The 19,579-nt window shown below is 51.2% G+C and overlaps 1 protein-coding gene across 1 annotated transcript; it reads right to left on the bottom strand.

Moving 5' to 3' along the window:
• Positions 1-11,218: 11,218 nt before the first annotated feature.
• Positions 11,219-12,151, bottom strand: LOC135999502 (olfactory receptor 14J1-like). The gene has a single exon (XM_065653073.1). It carries the CDS (start codon positions 12,149-12,151, stop codon positions 11,219-11,221), a length of 933 nt encoding a protein of 310 aa, XP_065509145.1.
• Between the last annotated feature and the right edge of the window lie 7,428 nt (positions 12,152-19,579).

A 19,579-nucleotide genomic window follows, 5' to 3' on the forward strand; every position in this document is an offset into this window, starting at 1 on the left:
TTCCTCAGGTTACTAACAGAAGATCTTTTCCATTTCTTCCCCATGATCAAGAAGTTTGTAACATACAACACGTTATCACCCTGTACTGGGTTTACATGGCAAAGTCTTGGAACTGGAGTGAGTGTGGGTGTGCTACAGTTGTCACCTCTCTGAGAAGACAACAGGAGTTTGATGTCAGACAGAGCCGATATGAGCTGGCTCCAAGATGGACCCACTCCTTGCCAAATCTGAGCCACTCAGGGATGCTGGCAGCACCTCTGTGATATTGTATTTGAGAAAGGGTAAAAACCGCTGCACAACAGCAGGTAGGAGAGAGGAGGGAGGAAATGTGAGAGAAAAAACACTGCAGACACCAAGGTCATATCCCATAGGACCCAAGCAGATCCCTCAGCTGGCCAAAGCCTGCCCTCCTGAAATCCTGCTCTTTGCCTCATTATCATCTCCAAGGAGCCTCAACGCAACTTCCCCATCCCTGACTGATCCACCCCTGACCAACCCTTTCTGGTTTGTAAGTGTGAAGTCCCACAGGGCACCTCACCTCACTGACTCCTCAGTCACCCGTGTCAGGAAGATGTTGTCAATGAGCTCCAAAACCCTCCTGCATGGCTGGTACCTTGCAGATATTGGGATATCTTAGGTTTGCTACGAGGACACGGCCCTGGAAACACGAGGCTTCTTTCATTTGTCTGAAGGAGGCCTCACCTAATTCCTCTTCCTCATCAGTGAGTCAGTAGCTGATGTCCACCCACCACAACATTGCCCATGTGGTTCTGCCCTCTCATGCTGACTCCTCAACTTTCAGCTGATATTCTCTGTCCCCAGGCAGAGCTCCACACATTCCTGATGTTCTCCCACATGAAGGGAAACTTCCCCCCTAAGTCCAGACCTCTGGCATTACGAGCACTAGCCCCCCAAGACCGCAAAGTTTCTCCTGCAGGTGATATTCGTAGTGTCCTGTAACTCCTCATGATGTTATCTTGGGATAGACGCTCTCATCAGGATAAAACGTCTGTATGTAAACACCACCAGCTGGAACTTCTTCTCCCCTTGGCTGTGGCTGTTGTCTCCACCTCTGGTGCCTGTGAGGAGACACCTTGTCCTTACAGCACAGGGGCCTCATGGCCTCCTTGTCCCCAGCCAGGAACCTGGGAGGTGTGGGACCATAGTCCTGCCCTTGGCCTTGCACAGCCCCACATCACACTGTCCCAGGAAGGGCCCTGGGCAACGTGGGAGGGACAGGATCTGCCTTCCCAGGGCTGGGGGTCAGGGCTTGGCCCTTTGGTTAATGAAACACATCCAGGTTTACTGATCATCAGAGAGACCTTCACCTTGCTTTTCCTGACCTGTCATCTCTGCCTCCAGTTTTCTTCTCTAACCAGACCCTGTAGTCATTTCCTCAATAGTGTTCCTCAGTGGGACCCATTAACATTACAAGAAACTTTGGAGTTTGAATCTGACTTTTGACTTCTTGAGAGGTTTCCTCAATTGCCTCTAAGGGTCTGAGGTTCATGGACTCAGCACCAAACCCACCAGAGGGGTCATTAAAGTGCCTTGGGCTGCTCCTGTGCTGCTGAGCTGGGCTGGGCTCCTGGGACAGAGGGAGCTCATGGCAAGCGGCAGCGCTGCAGAGAGACAGCTCTGCCCAGGAGCAGCTCCTCTGCAAAGCGCAGCAGGGCTGAGGGTTCTGCCTGCAGGACCGAGGGGAGAGGAGACAGGCATAGAGAGGGGAAACACAGTCTGGGGTAGTGAGACGGCTGAGAGAGCACTGGAGGAGAAATCTTTGCAGCCTTGCCATGGTAAGTCTCTGGGTGCAGGGCAATGCAACTGCAGCTCCTGGAGGCATCTCCTCAAGTTAGCACAGGCACAGCTTGAGGGATCAGTAAGGAGGGGGCTCTTGTCAGGCAATTTTGAACAGCTGTGAAGCTGGGTGAGCACCCAGGGGTGCCCAGGGCTGTCCTGCAGAGCAGGGTCCCTGCACCCCAGGGCTGTGCCGGGGCAGGGACTCTGCCGCCTGCCAGGGTCAGCGCTCAGCCTGCCCGGGGAGATCCCCACGGTGCTGTGGGGAGAAGCTGTGGGGGGAAGGAGCGACCCGTGTCAAGGCAGGAAAGGTGCTTCTGCTGTTAAGGGGGTGCTGTGTGGATCAGAGCGGCTCACAGCTCCAGATCACCCCCAGGATTTTTCCAAGTGGATGCCTCAAGCAGAAGATCAATGCAAGGATTACCAGACAGATAGGGAGCTTTCCTGAGCCTGTCTTTTCAGTTTCCTATCCCAAAGGTTGGGGGGTGCAGGAAAGGATAAAATGAAAATGAGTTCACATGCTTAAACAAGTCGATACTCCTGAACTGCAACTCCTGTGCACAACACCAGCATCATATCTGCTGAACCCATCAGCCTTACTCTGACCTGTCCTTTTCCCCAGTCTGCAAACAGGAAGATGCCCCAAGGCAGTGCCCTGTGAACAGGCAGGATCTGTAGGGCCAGGGTGAGGGCACAGAGGGTGGGATGGTCTGTGAGCACTGACAGGGAAAAGACATGGACAGGGAAACTGTTCCCACGGGGAGAATGTCCAGGCAGCAGGGAAATGATCAGAAATGAGAGGAAACTAAACTCAGAATTGTTCTGGGAGGAAGAACACAGAAAACTCCGTATGATGCCCGCAGTGCAGATCCCTCCTGTGAGCAGCCCCCTCGCCTCCTCTCCCACCCAGCAAAGCCTCTGCCCTCAGGGCCGGGGGCTCCAAGGCATGAAGCAGCTCCTGTGCAGCCAGAGCTGCAGTTCCCTCTGCAGAGCACAGGGGCTGAGAGCAGCTGCCCGGCAATGCTGGTGTGTGGGAGGTGGCTGCACAGCTGGGGAAGGGTGACGCTGTCTGAGTGCCCGGCTGCCTCTGCCCTGGCCTCTCTCACACCCACCCTCACCGCAGTTTCCTTCTTGCTCCACTGCTCTGGGTCACTGTTGGTGTGATCTGGTTCTTGCTGTCAGGCTCTCTGGGGATGGGAGTTTCAGCTGCAGAGTCACAGCCTGATCTTGTGGGTCCTTTCCTGCAGCTGTGTCCATGGGAACACGTGTCCAGCTTTCCTCTGACCTGTGGGGCTGTGGGCAATGCAGTGTGTGGGGCTGGGGAATGAGCTGAGTCTCCCTGAATCAAATGCCATCATTAGGACCCTTGGCTGTCTCATTGAGTTTTTCTTCCAAGATGTGAGCTTCCCTCCAGGATGCAAACCTGTCCTATAGCACGTTAGCATTATCTGAATTAGTCATGCAGAAGTGCAGAGATGCTATGATGGAAGAAATGCTGTTTGGTTTGTGAAATGAGCCGTGTGTGTCCTGGGATAGAAGTGAGGTGCTGAGACCTGACGAAAGCGTGAGACATGTCATGGTCTGAGGTGGATCCCTCTGCTCTCAGCAGTGCCTGGTGGCTTTTCAGGGTAACATGAAAGCAGTGTGATCAGCCTCCATCTCAGAAAGGTGCCAGCCCAGGGCAGCTGGAGCAAGACAGAGGGACAGAGCAGCTGCCCTCACTCTGCACTGACCCACAGGCATCCTCTGGTCTCGCAGGACTCGCTCTGTTCTCCCTGAGTGCAGCAGAAATGCTGAGGGTTTCTGACACCCAGCAACACTTACCAGAGTGGGAGGGGAGAAGGAGCTGTAGAAACGCCAAACCTCTCAAACACAGTTTCTCAGCCCTGCGGGTACAGATGCTGACAGTCCCTTCTGCAGCAGGAGCGGTTCCATGTGACAAAGCTGAACCCCAGGGCTGGCCCCTGCCCCACCCATCACACAGGCTCAGGCTGACTCCATAAGAGCCCCTGGGCAGAGACCCTGCTCTTCATTGCACACTCATCAAGCACCGATGAGGGCTCCAGCCCGGACGTTCTCCTGGAAAAAGAAAACGGTCTCTTTGTGGGAGGTTCTGTGGGAAATGGCTTTGGTTTTGCTCAGAGGAGCCTCATCTAAACCTTCTACATAGTAGTTTTAATGTAACTAGTTACAGGTCCAGCCTCTCACTTGTATTTTCTGTTTTTATTGAAGTTGGTTTTTATTGTGATAACATTGTCATTCCCTTTCTAAATCTCTGTCTGCTTTTCTTTTTTAACCACTGGCTGTGTAAATGAGGAGCCGTGCTCTCCTTTTCTCTTAAACAAAATAAAGCATCCTGTAGTGACTTGTTTTTCAATATATATCCTTCCTGCAAGGCCTGTTTGGAGCTGCAGGGACAGTTCCTGTGTGCATGGGAGGAGGGGAAAAGAGTCCAGCCTGGCAGCCCTGCCAGGGAGCACCAGTGCTTGGCCTTCCAGAGCTGTTCTCGTTCCACTCCCACACTCTCCTTCTCATCCCTTGTGTTGGTGCAAGGCCTGAGTGCTCTGGCAGCCTGGTCACCGTCCTGCTGTGTGTCAGTCCTGTGAGCGCAGGCAGGGACAGGCAATGGGCACTGCTGTGACAGAGCTGCCCTCACAACAGCCTTTCCATAATGAAGGTGATCTCCTATGGGCAGGGCCTGAAGGTTTAGCTCTTCTTCCAAGCTTCTCTGTAGAACATGCTGAAGTGACATGCAGATGCAAACATCAGTGTACAGCTGCACAGTGTGTGTGTGCAGGGCTGGGCACACAGCAGTGTCCTCTCACAGCCAGGCCTCCTGCCAGAGACCTGCAGGACCAGCAGAGCAGGGGCTGGGCTGTGCCCCTGTGCACTGGACCCCCCGCGGAAGCTGCCCCAGGGCATCGTCATGGACTGGCCCCTCACAACCTCCCTTTCCAGCACTGGGCTGTCACACCAGATGGAGAATTTTTTCCTGAATGGGTAGGTCAGAAGTCCATGTTTGCATTGTTCAGATGAGATATGGGCATGCACATCATGTACATGAGGTGAGATGAACACGAGTGAGCAGAAATGCCATCAGCTATTCCTGGGAGTGCCAGGAAGGCCTGTGGGACAAACATCGAGGTCACTCACATTGGGAGTAACAGCCCATGGAAAACAACCCACTGGGATCTTCTTCCTTGGACTGAGGTCCCGTGTCCATTCCTCATGACGTGGGACATCTCCGATGAGTGCAGAGCAGGGTGACACACCACAGGGCTGAGGTGTCTCCTGTCCTTTGGGAGTGGCAACAGGAGGCCAGATGGACACTGTGACTCCTGCCTCTGTGTGTGAAAGGGACAGACTCTGTCTCTGAACATCCCTGGGTGCAGAAGGAGCCCACGAGGCCGCCTCAGATGTGGACACCTGACAGAACCTGACATTTCTGTGTGCGACTCCAGGAACAAACCCCACTGGCCCAGGCAGATCAATCTCACGTGCTCCTGTCTGCTATGTCATCCTTACCTGTGAGTCTGAATTGTGGTCTGAAACCTGCCAGAGCAATCAGAGGGGTTCTGAGGTCCTTGGAAAAGGCAGTTGTCAAACCTGTCTTCAAGAAGGGCAGGAATGAGAACTGTGAGAATTACCGGCTGGTCAGCCTGTCTCCTTCCATGGGAAGGGAATGGGACAAGTCCTTCTGCAGCCATGTCCAGGCACTTGGAAAACAAGAAAGGGATTGCTGAACCCAAATGGGCAGTGAAAGAAAGGCATGTTCTATACATGGAATTTCACAGGGTGTCAGACGTGGTTTCCCATGGTGTCCTTAAAGTGGGATTGGTGCTCTCTGGGCTCAAGAAGTGAATGCTGGGTGGGAAGCTGGCTGGATGATGAAGGCCAAATGTCACCAGTGGTACAAAGCCCCCCCTGCAGTCAGTTACCAGTGGAATCCCTCAGGGACCAGCACTTGGGCCAGCACTGGTGAATGTCTTTATTCTCCCCCTGAATGAGGTGACGGAGTGAACCTTCAGCTCCTTTGTGGATGGTGCAAAGCTGGGCAGAGGCCTTGGACAACCTCACCTGGTTCACCCTGCCCTGAGCAGGACAGTGAGACAAGAGGATGTTCAAACCTGAGTTACTCTGTGATTCAAGGAATCTTCCCCTTGGAAAGGTTTTGGAAGACAGAATAGGTGGAGGAACAAGACAAAAAAAAAGGAAAAAAGAGGCAGAGAAGGAGACCTAAAAGGCGACAACAGAAACAGAGCAGTTCCTGTGAAGAATGTTTCTCTACTCAAATTGTTAGCAGGAAATCTCTAATCAGCTCCCCAAACTCCCTGTTTTGCTCATTGGCCCTCTGGGATTTACATCACATTTCTTTACATCAGATTCTGCACGGAAGTTTGCACCTGATTGTTGCAGCTTGTTTGCAGGAATTAGTTCATGTTTCCTTAGAGAACCGGATTAAACAGGCACCGCGGGAATTTTTAATTAGAGGAAACAAAGAAAGGAGAAAAAAAAGAAAACACAATAGAACTTAATGTTGTTTCTCAGTTCTATGGTTAAATTAAGTAGTTTCCAGTGAGGTCTGAATGAGCAAAGAGTGAGAGGAGGAAGAACCGCTGGGGAGCAATGGAAAGTGCAAATGTCCAGACAGGCTTCTGAAGAGATGACTTCAGACATGCTGAGATGATTAAGGACAGGTAGAAACTCCTGGATGTTCAGGGGGATTAAATACACAGCATGATAGACAGAATTCTGGCAATGCAAGCATAGGGAAAGGTCAATGTTTCAACTCCCACAGTACATACGCATTCTGAAAATTCATATTTTAGCAGTATAGAAATTCCACAGACATTTTATTGGAAATATTGAATCATTTCATCTGAGAAAAAAAGAGTGTGGGGTTTTTGTTCTTGTTGTTGTTTTTGGTTTGATTTGGTTTTGAGGGGAGTTCTCAGGTTTTTGGGCTGAGCTCCATGGTCTCACTATAAGCATCCAATGCAAACCTTGAGAGGCCCCAGTATACCTGAGGTGTTTGCCTGGACTGGCAGGTATCAGACAAGACTGATAAAGACATGTCGCTTCCATCATTTACATCTAGTATTCAAGACTTCTGTGCTTAGTTAGAAAAGTTTCAGCACTGTAGGCAAAGAGGCAGGTACATGAAGAGCACTGAGAAGAAGTGATAGAAGAATTATCCAGTTGATATCACGGAATCATAGAATCGTTTCAGTGGAAAGAGACCCTCAGGATCATTGAGTCCAATCATAATCTGACTCAAGCACTAAACCATCTCCATTAAGAACCTCATCTAAACTCCTTTTAAACACCTACAGGGATGGTGACCCCGTGACTTCCCTGGGCAGCCTGTTCCAATGCCCGACAACCGTTTCCAAGAAGAATTTTTTCCTAATATCCAATCTAAAGCTCCCCTGGCACAACTTGAGGCCATTTCCTCTTGTCCTATCACTTGCTACTCAGGAGAAGACACAAACACCCTCCCTGCTCCAACCTCCTATCAGGCCGTTATAGACAGTGACAAGGTCTCCCCTCAGCCTCCTTTTCTCCAGGCTAAACAGCCCCAGTTCTCTCAGCCGCTCCTCCTAAGACTTCTTCTCCAGCTTCTTCACCAGCTCCATTGCCCTTCTCTGAACTTGCTCCAGAACGTAAAGGTCTTTCCTATAGTGAGGGGCCCAAAACTGAACACAGGATTCCAGGTGGGGCCTCACCAGCACTGAGGACAAGGGGATGAGCACTGCCCTGGTACTGCTGGCTGTGCTATTCTTGGTGCATGTCAGGATGCTGGTGGCCTTTTTGGCCACCTGGGCACACGCTGGCTCCTGTTCAGCTGCTGTCAGTCAACACCCACAGATCCCTTTCTGTTGATCAGCTTTCCAGCCACTCTTCCCTGAGCCTGGAGCCTTCATGGGGTTGTTGTGACCCAAGTGCAGGACCCGGGACTTGGCCTTGTTGAGCCTCAGACAACTGGCCTCAGCCCATCAATCCAGCTCGTCCAGATCCCTCTGTATGGCCTTCCTACCCTCCAGCAGATCAACACTCCTTCCCCTGCTGTGCTGTGCTTTACTTGGTGGCCAAAACAGCTTTGAGAACATGCTGACATTTTTGTTGTTGCTGAGCAGTGCTGGCACAGCCTCAAGGCCTTCTGTGTTTCTCAGTCTGCCCCAAAAACAAGAGGGCTGGATGTGGCTAAAGGCTGGGAGGGGACCAAGCCAGGACAGCTGACCCCAACTGACCAAAGAGATATTCCACACCATATGGCATCATGCTCAGCAACCTCATACAATTGTTCTCAGTCCATCATTTCATCCGGTCCAGATCCCTCTGTGTGGCCTTCCCACCCTCCAGCAGATCAACACTCCCACCCAATTTGGTGTCACCTGCAAACTTACTGAGGGTGCACTCGATCCCCTCGTCCAGATCATTGACAAAGAGATTAAACAGAACTGGCCCCAATACTGAGCCCTGGGGACACCACTCATGACCGGCTGCCAACTGGGTTTGGCTCCGTTCACCATAACTCTTTGGGCCCGGCCCTCCAGCCAGTTCTTTATCCATCGCAGATACACCATCCAGGCCATGAGCTGCAGCTTCTCCAGGAGATGCTGTGGGATACGGTGTCAAAGGCTTTACTGAAGTCTAAGTGCACAACACGCACAGCTTGTGTGGCAGATTCACTCCCCCACGACAGACTTTCCCTCATCTGCTAAGCCGGTCACCTTGTCACAGGAGGAGATCAGGTTGGTCAAGCAGGACCTGCCTTTCATAAAGCCATGCTGATTGGGCCCGATTGCTCGTCTCGTATGTGTGACCGCACAGTCCCTTTCCCAGCCCTGTTCCTGCTCTTCCTGGGTAGGGGCTGTGGGTACTTTGGCAGAGGTTCTTTCCCAGCCACGTTCGTTCTGCTGGGCTGTCACCTCCAGAGACAGAACTGACCCCACAGTCCCCTTCACAGCCACACGCTGCTTACTGGATTAGGAGTTACCGAGACACAACTGACCTCATAATACCACACCCATCCATCCCCCTCTGTAGCACGCAGGACCCAACCAAGACTGAAGTGTGTTCTACATGGTCCTACACCTGCCTCTCTTTCCCACAGGCCCTAGACACCCATCTCGCTTCCTCACAATTTTTCAAATTTGTCAAATATATTTCCTACTAACAATGTGAGTGAAAAGCACTCCTCGCTGGAACTGCTATATTTATGTTAACACTTCTATATCTCCACTTCTGCCTTTTTGTTTTTACTATTCTTCTACGTATTTTCTTCCAGAAACCTCTCCAAGGCAAAAAGTATTTCAAATCACAGAATACCTCAGGTTTGAAGAGAGCCCTTGTCTCACTCATCTTACTCTCCTGCTCAGGGCAGGGTGAACCAGGGGAGGTTGCTCGAGGCCTCCTCCCAAGTTTGCACCATCCACAAAGGCACTGAAAGTGCACTCTGTTACATCATGGAAGGGGAGAATAAAGACATTCAACTGTGTTGGCCCAAGTGCTGGTCACTGAGAGGTGACACTGGTAACTGTCTGCTCGGAGGACTTTGTACCACTCATGATATTTGGGCTTGATGGTTCAGCCAACTTCCCACCCGGCATCCACTTCTTGAGCCCCATCAGCACCACTCTGCCCAGAAGCACACCATGGCTGAGGCCTTGCAAACGCCCTGCACGCAACATGGCTTTCTTTCCCCTGTCCATTGGGGTTCAGCAATCTTTTCCTTGTCCTTTACATTCCTGGAAATGGCTGCAGGACGACATGTCCCATCCCCTTCCCAGGGAGGGAGGTAGGGTGGCCAGCCTGTTATTCTCCCAGTTCCTGTTTGTGCTCTTCTTGAAGATGGGTTTGAGGTCTGCATTTTCTAAGGACCCCAGATCCATTCTGGTTTCTACGGCACTTTTGAGAGCACAATATGGAATCACGGGCAAAGGTGACATAGCAGTCTGCAGCACTTGCAATGATCCTATCTGGGGAAGCTGAGATGAATCTCACTGGGCCACTGGGGTTTGTTCCTGGAGTCACACACAGAAATGTCAGGGTTCTGTGAGGTGTTCACATCTGAGCCGGCCTCATGGACTCCTTCTGCACCCAGGGATGTTCAGAGACAGAGCCTGTCCCTTTCACACACAGAGGCAGGAGTCACAGTGTCTCTATGGGCTCCTGTTGCCACTCCCAAAGGACAGGAGACACCTCAGCCCTGTGGTGTGTCACCCTGCTCTGCACTCATCGGAGATGTCCCACGTCATGAGGAATGGACACGGGACCTCAGTTCAAGGAAGAAGATCCCAGTGGGTTGTTTCCCATGGGCTGTTACTCCCAATGTGAGTGACCTCGATGTTTGTCCCACAGGCCTTCCTGGCACTCCCAGGAATAGCTGATGGCATTTCTGCTCACTCGTGTTCATCTCACCTCATGTACATGATGTGCATGCCCATATCTCATCTGAACAATGCAAACATGGACTTCTGACCTACTCATTCAGGAACAAATTCTCCAAGCTGGTGTGACAGCCCGGTGCTGGAAATGGAGGTTGTGAGGGGCCAGTCCATGACGATGCCCTGGGGCAGCTTCCATGGGGTGTCCAGTGCACAGGGGCACAGCCCAGCCCCTGCTCTGCTGGTCCTGCAGGTCTCTGGCAGGAGGCCTGGCTGTGCGAGGACACTGCTGTGTGCCCAGCCCTGCACACACACACTGTGCAGCTGTACACTGGTGTTTCATCTGTGGGCCAGTTTCTTGGGCATGTTCTTGAGCAAACCTTTTGAAGAATCACAGAATCACAGAATCACAGAATTCTAGGGATTGGAAGGGACCTCAAAAGCTCATCCCCCCACCAGAGCAGGAACACCCAGGTGAGGTTACACGGGAAGGCATCCAGGCGGGTTTTGAATGTCTCCAGAGAAGAAGACTCCACAACCCCCCTGGGCAGCCTGTTCCAGTGTTCCGTCACCCTCACTGAGAGAAGTTTCTTCTCAAATTTAAGTGGAACTTCCTGTGTTCCAGCTTGAACCCATCACCCCTTGTCTTACTGTTGGTTGTCACCGAGAAGAGCCTGGCTCCATCCTCATGACACTCACCCTTATAAACATTGATGAGGTCACCCCTCAGTCTCCCCTTCTCCAAGCTCAAGAGCCCCAGTTCCCTCAGCCTTTCCTCATAAGGGAGATGCTCCACTCCCTTCATCATCTTTGTGGCCCTGCGCTGGACTCTCTCCAGCAGTTCCCTGTCCTTCTGGAACTGAGGGGCCCAGAACTGGACACAATATTCCAGAGGAGGTCTCACCAGGGCAGAGTAGAGGGAGAATAAAAACAATAAAACAATAAAAACCCAACCAATAACAACATATAATACAGATGACAGGCTGGACCTGTAATTAATTACAACTCCTATGCAGAAGCAGATGGGCAGTTTATTGCTTCAGAAAACAGTAAGATATGAGTTTCCACAGGGCATCCTTGAGCTCCTGGTTCCTCATGCTGTAGATGAGGGGGTTCACTGCTGGAGGCACCACTGAGTACAGAACAGACACAACTAGGTCCAGGGAAGGAGAGGAGATGGAGGGGGGCTTCAGGTAGGAAAACAAGGCAGTGGTGACGTAGAGGGAGACCACGGCCAGGTGAGGGAGGCACGTGGCAAAGGCTTTGTGCCGTCCCTGCTCAGAGGGGATCCTCAGCACAGCCCTGAAGATCTGCACGTAGGAGAGCACAATGAACACAAAACAAATAAAAACTAAACAGGCACTAACCACAATAAGCCCAACTTCCCTGAGGGAGCTGTCTGAGCAGGAGAGCTTGAGGATCTGGGGGATTTCACAGAAGAACTGGTCCACAGCATTGCCCTTGCACAGTGGCAGTGAAAATGTATTGGCCGTGTGCAGCAGAGCATGGAGAAACCCAGTGGCCCAGGCAGCTGCTGCCATGTGGACACAAGCTCTGCTGCCCAGGAGGGTCCCGTAGTGCAGGGGTTTGCAAATGGCAACGTAGCGGTCGTAGGACATGATGGTGAGAAGAGAATACTCTGCACCTAACAAGAAGGCAAACGAAAAGAGCTGTGCAGCACATCCCGAGTATGAGATGACCCTGCTGTCCCATAAAGAATTTGCCATGGATTTGGGGACAGTGATGGAGATGGAGCCCAGGTCGAGGAGGGCGAGGTTGAGCAGGAAGAAGTACATGGGGGTGTGGAGGTGCTGGTCACAGGCTATGGTGGTGATGATGAGGCCGTTGCCCAGGAGGGCAGCCAGGTAGATGCCCAGGAAGAGCCAGAAGTGCAAGAGCTGCAGCTCCCGTGTGTCTGCGAACGCCAGGAGGAGGAACTGGGTGATGGAGCTGCTGTTGGACATTTGCTGCCTGTGGGCATGAGGACCTGTGCAAGGAGGAAAAGACAGTGACAGTTTAGATGAGACTTCTCTGGGAAAAACCAAAGCCATTTCACATATGCCTTCCCCCTGCTCCACACCCCTTGTCCTTTTCCAGACCTTCCTTCAGCTCCGTGGCTGAGCCCTGGGTGGTGCTGGCTGGAGGTGCCGTGAGGAGCAGGGCCTGTGCCCGCTGGCTGCCCAGGAGTCAGCCCTGCTCTGCAGCAGGGGTCATGGAACGGGGGCAGGGGACGGACCTGGGGTTCAAAGTTGTCATCTGAAACTGCTGCTGGTGAAGAAGGACCTGTCAGCATCTGCACTATCACAGAGAATGAAACGGGATGGTAAAATGAAATTTGAAAGGTTTGGTTTTTTTACAGCTTCACAGAACCATAGAATGTTAGGGATTGGATGGGACTTCGAAAGATCATCTAGTCCAATCCTGCGACTCCCTTGGAGAGTGTTGTTGGGTGTCAGAAAGTCTCATCATTTATGCTGCAGGGAGAAGAGAGCAAGCCCTGCGAGACCAGAGGATGCCTGTGGGTCAGTGCAGAGTGAGGGCAGCTGCTCTGTCCCTCTGTCTTCTCCAGCTGCCCTGGGCTGGCACCTTTCTGAGATGGAGGCTGATCACACTGCCATGTTACCCTGAAAAGCCACCAGGCACTGCTGAGAGCAGAGGTTTGCAGGCTGCAAAAAAGGACAGGTCAGCCTAAGGCTGATGGGTTCAGCAGATGTGATGCTGCTGCTGTCCGTGGGCAGAGGGGTGGCTGAAGGGATGTTACAAGGCCTCTGGCAGATCGGCTGATCACTCAGACTTGCACTTCAGGAGTCTCAGTGACATGTTAAAATTGGAGAGCTCCTTTTTCACTTATCCCTTCCTCCATCCCCCCACCCTCCAAGTCTTGGAATAGGAGACTGAAAGGACAGACTCGGGAAAGCTCCTTATCTTTATAGTAATACCTGTATAGATCTTCTCCTTGAAACCTCCAATTGGAAGCAGTCTGGAGTGATCTGGAGCTGTGAGCACCCCTGACCGACGGAGAACCCAGCAGCAGAATGACCCTGCCCTGCTGGGGGTCGCTCCTTCCCCCCACAGCTTCTCCCCTCAGTGTTGTTGGGATCTCCCCGGGCAGGCTGAGCGCTGACCCCGGCAGGCGGCAGAGTCCCTGCCCCGGCACAGCCCTGGGGTGCAGGGACCCTGCTCTGCAGGACAGCCCTGGGCACCCCTGCCTGCACATTTACATTTGCACCCCACAGCCATCCTTGGCAGAACACAGCATTCATGTCTTTTCATTCTGACGGTGCAGAAGGCAATCCCTGCTCTGCAGCACATCCTCTTCCTTTCTATCAGAGAATCTCTGAGAGTTTTACTTACATCTCTTGCAGGCTCTGCAATGTGACAGCTTTCTGAGATCCTACCATGATTTGCAGATGCAATGCCCTGCAGAAACAGGCATCATATCTGCGAAGATTTCTCCCATAGTGATCTCTCAGCATCCTCCCACTCCAGACTGCATTTCCACTCTCTGCCTGGCTCCTCTCCCCTCGGTGCTGCAGGCAGAGCCCTCAGCCCTGCTGCGCTTTGCAGAGGAGCTGCTCCTGGGCAGAGCTGTCTCTCTGCAGCGCTGCCGCTTGCCATGAGCTCCCTCTGTCCCAGGAGCCCAGCCCAGCTCAGCAGCACAGGAGCAGCCCATGATGTCCCTTCCTCTGTCCCCTCTGGGCTCCCTCCAGCTGTCCCTGGGGCTCCAGGGGCACATCCCTCGAAGCAAACTGAAGTAATGAGTGATGTTGATTCTCTCTCTTCAGCAGAGACACTTCTTGCCAGCATTGTGTTCTTTGTACTAAAAAATAAATTGGTATGAGAATCATCTTTTCTTGTCCCATCATTAGGCAGGACAAAAGGAAAGTTACAGGAAAGGATCTAATTTCTAAAAACTGGAGGAGGAATATGTTCACCTGAATGAATTTAGGCATTATATTTTGGTTTTATACTCATAGGTCTAGAGAGATATCCAGCAATCTTTTGGCCACGTCATGTCTGTGCTCTGAAGCAAAGCCTTTGCACACATGGGATCTTGGACACTTGGTACCAGGTTTCCATGGAGCAGGTCAGTGGTTTCCTGGTGCCACAGCTGGGGTGGTTCAGCCCAGATGTGAGGCAATGTCCTCAGCCAGGGACCTGACTGGCTGAGCTGGAGCTGTCAGTGTTGCAGACAGAGCTGTGACACGGATGGAATAAACTGCCAAGGCAGGGTGGCAGAAGTTAGTTCATCTGGTCTGCAAGGACAGCAGCCTCCAAGCACAGCAATGGTCCAGATCAAAACAGTCTAGATCTGTAAGTCAATTCAAGAGCCCTATAATGAGCTGTTACTACAGCAGGAACAGTTAAAGGAGAAACAAACAACTTGTAGTTACTGATGAATTTAATAAGGGAAAGAAGTGATATTCTCTGTGTCTCTGGTCCTCCATCTTCACCAGCAAGGTCTCCCAGGCCTCTGTCACTGGAGGCAGAACAACCAGCAGTGGATGGGGATCAAGTCAGGGGTCCCTGGAACTAACACAATCCTTTCCAGTCTATGGGACAGGAGGGGCAGCATCCCAGGAGCTGAGACAGCAGGACCATGTCACAGGGAGGCCACTCTCCAGCACCTTGGAAAGCTCATGGAGACTGGGGGGACTCCCTGACCACTGGCAGCTCTCACACATTGTGTGCACTTTTCAAAAATGGCCAGTGGGTGAGCAGGGGAACTAAGGGCTGTGCCCCAGAACATATCCAGTGGGACCTCATTTCTGGGTGTGTGAAAGAGAAGGTGACGGGGTTTACCCAGGGCAGGTTGTGCCTGTCCATCCTCTTTGCTTTCTGTGAGGAAAGGACAGGATTGCAGGATATGGGGACAGCAGTGGTGGTCTGTTACCTGGAAGTCAGCAAGGCATTCAGCATCATCCCCCACAATATTCTTGTGTCCAAGGTAGGATATTATGGTTTGTGTCAGTGTGTAAGTAGACGGGTAAAAAATAATCTGGATGGTTGGGCCTGGAAAGGTGCTATAGAAAGGGAGAAACTTTCCAATCCTGAGGACAGTCAAGCACTGGAAGCTGTTTCCCAGGGGTGCGCATCCACTCTACCCCAGAAAGTGTCCAAGATGTGTTTGGATAAAGCCCTGAGTAATCTGGTCTGACCCTGATTTGAGCAGGAGGTTGGTCAAGACACCTCCCGAGGTCCCATCCAGCCTGAATGATGCTGTCCTTTCATTCCCTTCACGTTTTCAATTTAGGGACAGCTTTCAAGTTCTCCCTGGCCACAGGAATAATTCACATGAGGTGCAGGGCTGCTTTACAAGTGCCCCCAAACAGCCCTGACCACATCTTGTGCATCCCTTTTCCTTTGCCCTCACCCAAGTTCTTCTTTTTTGCTGTCCTCATGCCCACCTTGTTGATCCTTTCAGAGCAGGTTGCTCAACAGGTGTCAGCATCCGTGTACAAGTCTGCACATCAGCCAGGCAGCAAAGCCATCGTTACAGAAATGGAGACGAGGCTCTTGACCAGCTCATTGCACCCAGCAATTGGCACAACTTGCCAGCTGAGATTCCCATGAACACCTGAACTTGAAGTGCAGAGCATGCGAGTCCTCGTTGGGTATCCTGGCTTGTCTCCTGACCCATGTGGTGCTTCAGGCTGTGAAGAGAATCAAAACCAACTTTTGGCTGGGGTAGTTTCATTTTACATGTGTTACAATGGGCAGATGAAGGGAGCTCAGAACTCCAGTCTCTGCTGCACTGTTGGGACTTGAGAGACTGGAAATGCACGTGACGGTGTGTGTCAGTGCACACCACATAAACATTCTGGCTTCCTTTCTGCTTTTGCACTGACCTGGGATCTGTTCCTTGGCCTTCTTTGGCTAAAAAAGAAGTAATCTGCCCTGTGTCACCTCCACTCACACCAGAAAAAAAGGGGGAAAAGTATGAAAGGGGTGATTTCAGGGCAATTCTGTCCAAAGAAATACTTTCTAAATGATAAAAATAGTAGAAGTGAGAGAAAAAGCTCTTAGAAAGAACTCCATGCAAGAGGTCAGCTACTGAGACATAGCAGCTGTTTTGAGAAGCAAGAATGACTGTTGGGAATGAAATTAAAAAACTTTACTTCATCATCATCAAGAATAAGGAATTCCCTGTTATTCTTATTAGTGATAGTACCACTTTTCAAAAACATCCTTGAGATTGTCTCTATTTTTCAATGGCTCCAAAACTGAGCCTGCTAAGACTTTGAAAGGAAGAGTTCAGACCTCTGCCACCCAAATCTCTACAACCATCTCTCATCGAAGGTCTTTTACCCCAGGAAGGGAAAATTGCCAGTGCAGGCACAAAACCGGTGTCCAACCTGCTTGGAGAGCCAGGAGAGTGGTGTCACACAACAGCTGCCCTGGAGGGAAGCTGGAGGTGATGGGAATTGAAGTGGTTTATCTCAGATCATAATTTAGGTTGGAAAGGACCCTTAAGGTCATAAAGTTCAATTGTAAATACGACACTATCAAGTCCACCCATTACACCATATCCCTAAGTGCCATGTCTACACATCTTTTCAATACCTTCAGGGATGGAAGCTCCAATCCTGAGCTGGCAGGACAACACTGTCTGCAGTTACACATAAGATACCTGTCATGACTGTGACTTCAGAGCTCATTGGCAGAGTTTCTCACACCATTCACTGGGCAGGGTGGGTGTTGGGAGATGGTCCCACACTTCAGTTTCCAGATCCCAGGACAGAGCCCAAGCCATCCTTCCCTTGGCCTCTGGCATCCCATTTCTTGAGATGCAAAGCTGCTGAGGCTTCTGTGGATAATCATGTTAAAATGCATCAATAATCATTCAAGTGTTTGTGTAATTTCTCTAATAGTGTCAGTATTAAAAATAATAAATATCTGTAACACAGCAGTCTGCATCTGTGGTAGCCCCACTGGCAGTGCCAATCCAATAGGTATTTGCAGTATAAGGCATGACACCCCATCCATAAGTACATATCTAAGTGGTTCAGATGAAGGGTGGTCTGGCAAAAATCACCCTGTTCCTCCCCAGGTGCACAGACACTGCTCATGTGGCTCTCCAGAGAGTGGCAGAAGCTGGATGCCCTTCTTGGGACAGACTCCTTCCAGGAAAGACACAGCAATGGGAGTAACTCCTCAGGTCTTCTTGGCATTTCACTCGGCATCAGTTTTTATATATTTGTTTTTTTCCTGAGACTACTCTTTCTGCACAAATGCTCACAAAAAGACACCCATTTAGTAAAACATGGTCATAAAGGTGCTGTTATGGACAAGAAACCTCACCATGAGCTCTGGAGGGAGGGACGAAGATGATAATAAGCACCAGGAAGAACCAAGAAGCTCAAGGCCTCTTCTGAAGAGTGAGAGGCCCTGAGCAGCAGTGAGCGGCCATGTGTGGTGTGGGAGGGTCAGGGGATGTGAGGTAGAGAAGGGTGGTGGCTGATGAATTCAGCAAATCCTTATAACCATGTCTGAGCCTGCAAGTGGGATGTGGCTGATGTCTGCAGGTGGAGGGGGATTAGGAGGAAGATTTTTAGGGGGTTATGGAAAGAAGGCAGCCTTCTCTTGGACTAATCATATATGGCAGCGACATTTGCATGCTGTGGGCATGGCTGTGCCTGGGAGATGGGGAATGGCTGCTGCTGGATGGGCTGTGCTCAGGCATGGCCCATGAGCTGACCTTGCTCTCCTCCTCTCTTGCACTGCCCATGCTTGGATGGTCCTCAGGAAGCTCCCATGAACTGGCGGATGCATGAACCTCCTGCAGTGATGGGGTACATTTACAAATAGAGGATTCAAGCAAGTTTGGGACTGGGACATTGAGGTGATTGGCGACCGTTGCCAGGGGTATGAAAGAAGCTGGAGGAGTCGTGAGGAACTCACAGGCATTTCCAGCTCCACAGAAAACCAGAGCCTTGCAGCTAAAGCAACAGCACTTGACACAAAACCCACCCCCAAAACACCAAACGCTCACACTGACCAGAGAAAAAGCCTTGAAAAACACTTGAGAAAAATCTACCAGGTCGCAGGGGTCAGGGCTCAGCCATTATGGTGATAAACAAGCACCAAGGGCTGACAGGGCATCAGAGCCACCTCCACATTGCCCTCACCACCTGTAACCAGTGTCTTCAAGTCTTTCCTTCACCAGCCTCCAGGGACAGGGACCTCGACTGGTTGTTTCCTTTGCAGCTTTGTCAGTGATGGCCCTTCATGGGGTCCGGAGCACGCTCAGAACCTTGAGTTTTGCTTCGGCCTTTCACTTCATTAGAGCCTTGTTCATCCTTTCAGTAGCTGCACTTCAGGATCATGGCAGCAGAGGGCTCATTAACAGCTAAAATGCCCTTACATGGCAAGGCTTTGTGCATCATTTTCCTAAATGCTTGAAGTCTGGTGTGGTTGATTAGAGAGATTTCAGGAATAGCCAAACAGAGAGCATTTCCATAATAAAGAGCAATAAAACAGTATTTCTTCTATTTCCTTTCCTGCTCATCCTTCCCTCCTTTTCCAGAACAGCTGTTATCAGCAGTCTCCTCTTCATATTGATGTGGAGCATCTCCTGATAAAGACTGGATATGACAGAAATGTGGGTGCCTAAATCACCAGAGCACCTCCAGAGGAATCACCCTCCTCTGGACCAAAAGGTGGGAGTTCCTGGGAATCTCAGGTGCCACAGCACAGCCATACTTGTGTTCAGGGAGATGGTCAAATGATCCATCTCCTTTTCTGTAATGGTGTCTGAGTTTGCTCAGGTAACTCCTGACTTGAGCCCCATCCACTCCTGGCTGTTCTCCAGACTCCTGCCTTCAGGAACAAAGTCCCAGGAGACCTTGCTGGTGAAGATGGAGGCAAAGAAGCCATGAAGTACATCAGTCCTGTCTGATTCTACTCTTACAAAGTTCAGCAGCAGGCTCACGTTCACCCTGTCTATTCTTTTACTGTAAGGAAGCAATATCAGCTCATCTTGCTGCCCTCAGCCTCCCCTGCAGGTATCAAGTCCAGGGCAGCTTTGGCATCATCCCCACATCCATGGACAAGGATTCTAAATTCCTCCTTTACAGCTTCCCCTGCTTCTACCTTCTGTGTGCTGCCTTTTTGCCCTGGAGCTCTGTCAGTTCAGACAAGCAGCCTCATGACATAAAGTCTTCTTTTAATGGGTACTTGGAGACATAATTCTTGTGCTTGGAGCAGGCTGTCCTGTGAGGCTTCTCAGATTTCCTGAGCTCCTTCACCCTTCAGACCTATTTCCATGTCACCACCTTTATTGGCCACCGTCCCCCAGTATGTCCGTGTCTTCTCCTCTGGAGCCCACCAGCCTGTGCTCTGCTGCTGGCCTTCCTCCCTCCCCTCTGGTGCCTGGAATGCCACTGTTGCCT

The sequence above is a fragment of the Caloenas nicobarica genome, chromosome 28, assembly GCF_036013445.1.
Source record: "Caloenas nicobarica isolate bCalNic1 chromosome 28, bCalNic1.hap1, whole genome shotgun sequence".
Taxonomy (NCBI): Eukaryota; Metazoa; Chordata; class Aves; order Columbiformes; family Columbidae; genus Caloenas; species Caloenas nicobarica.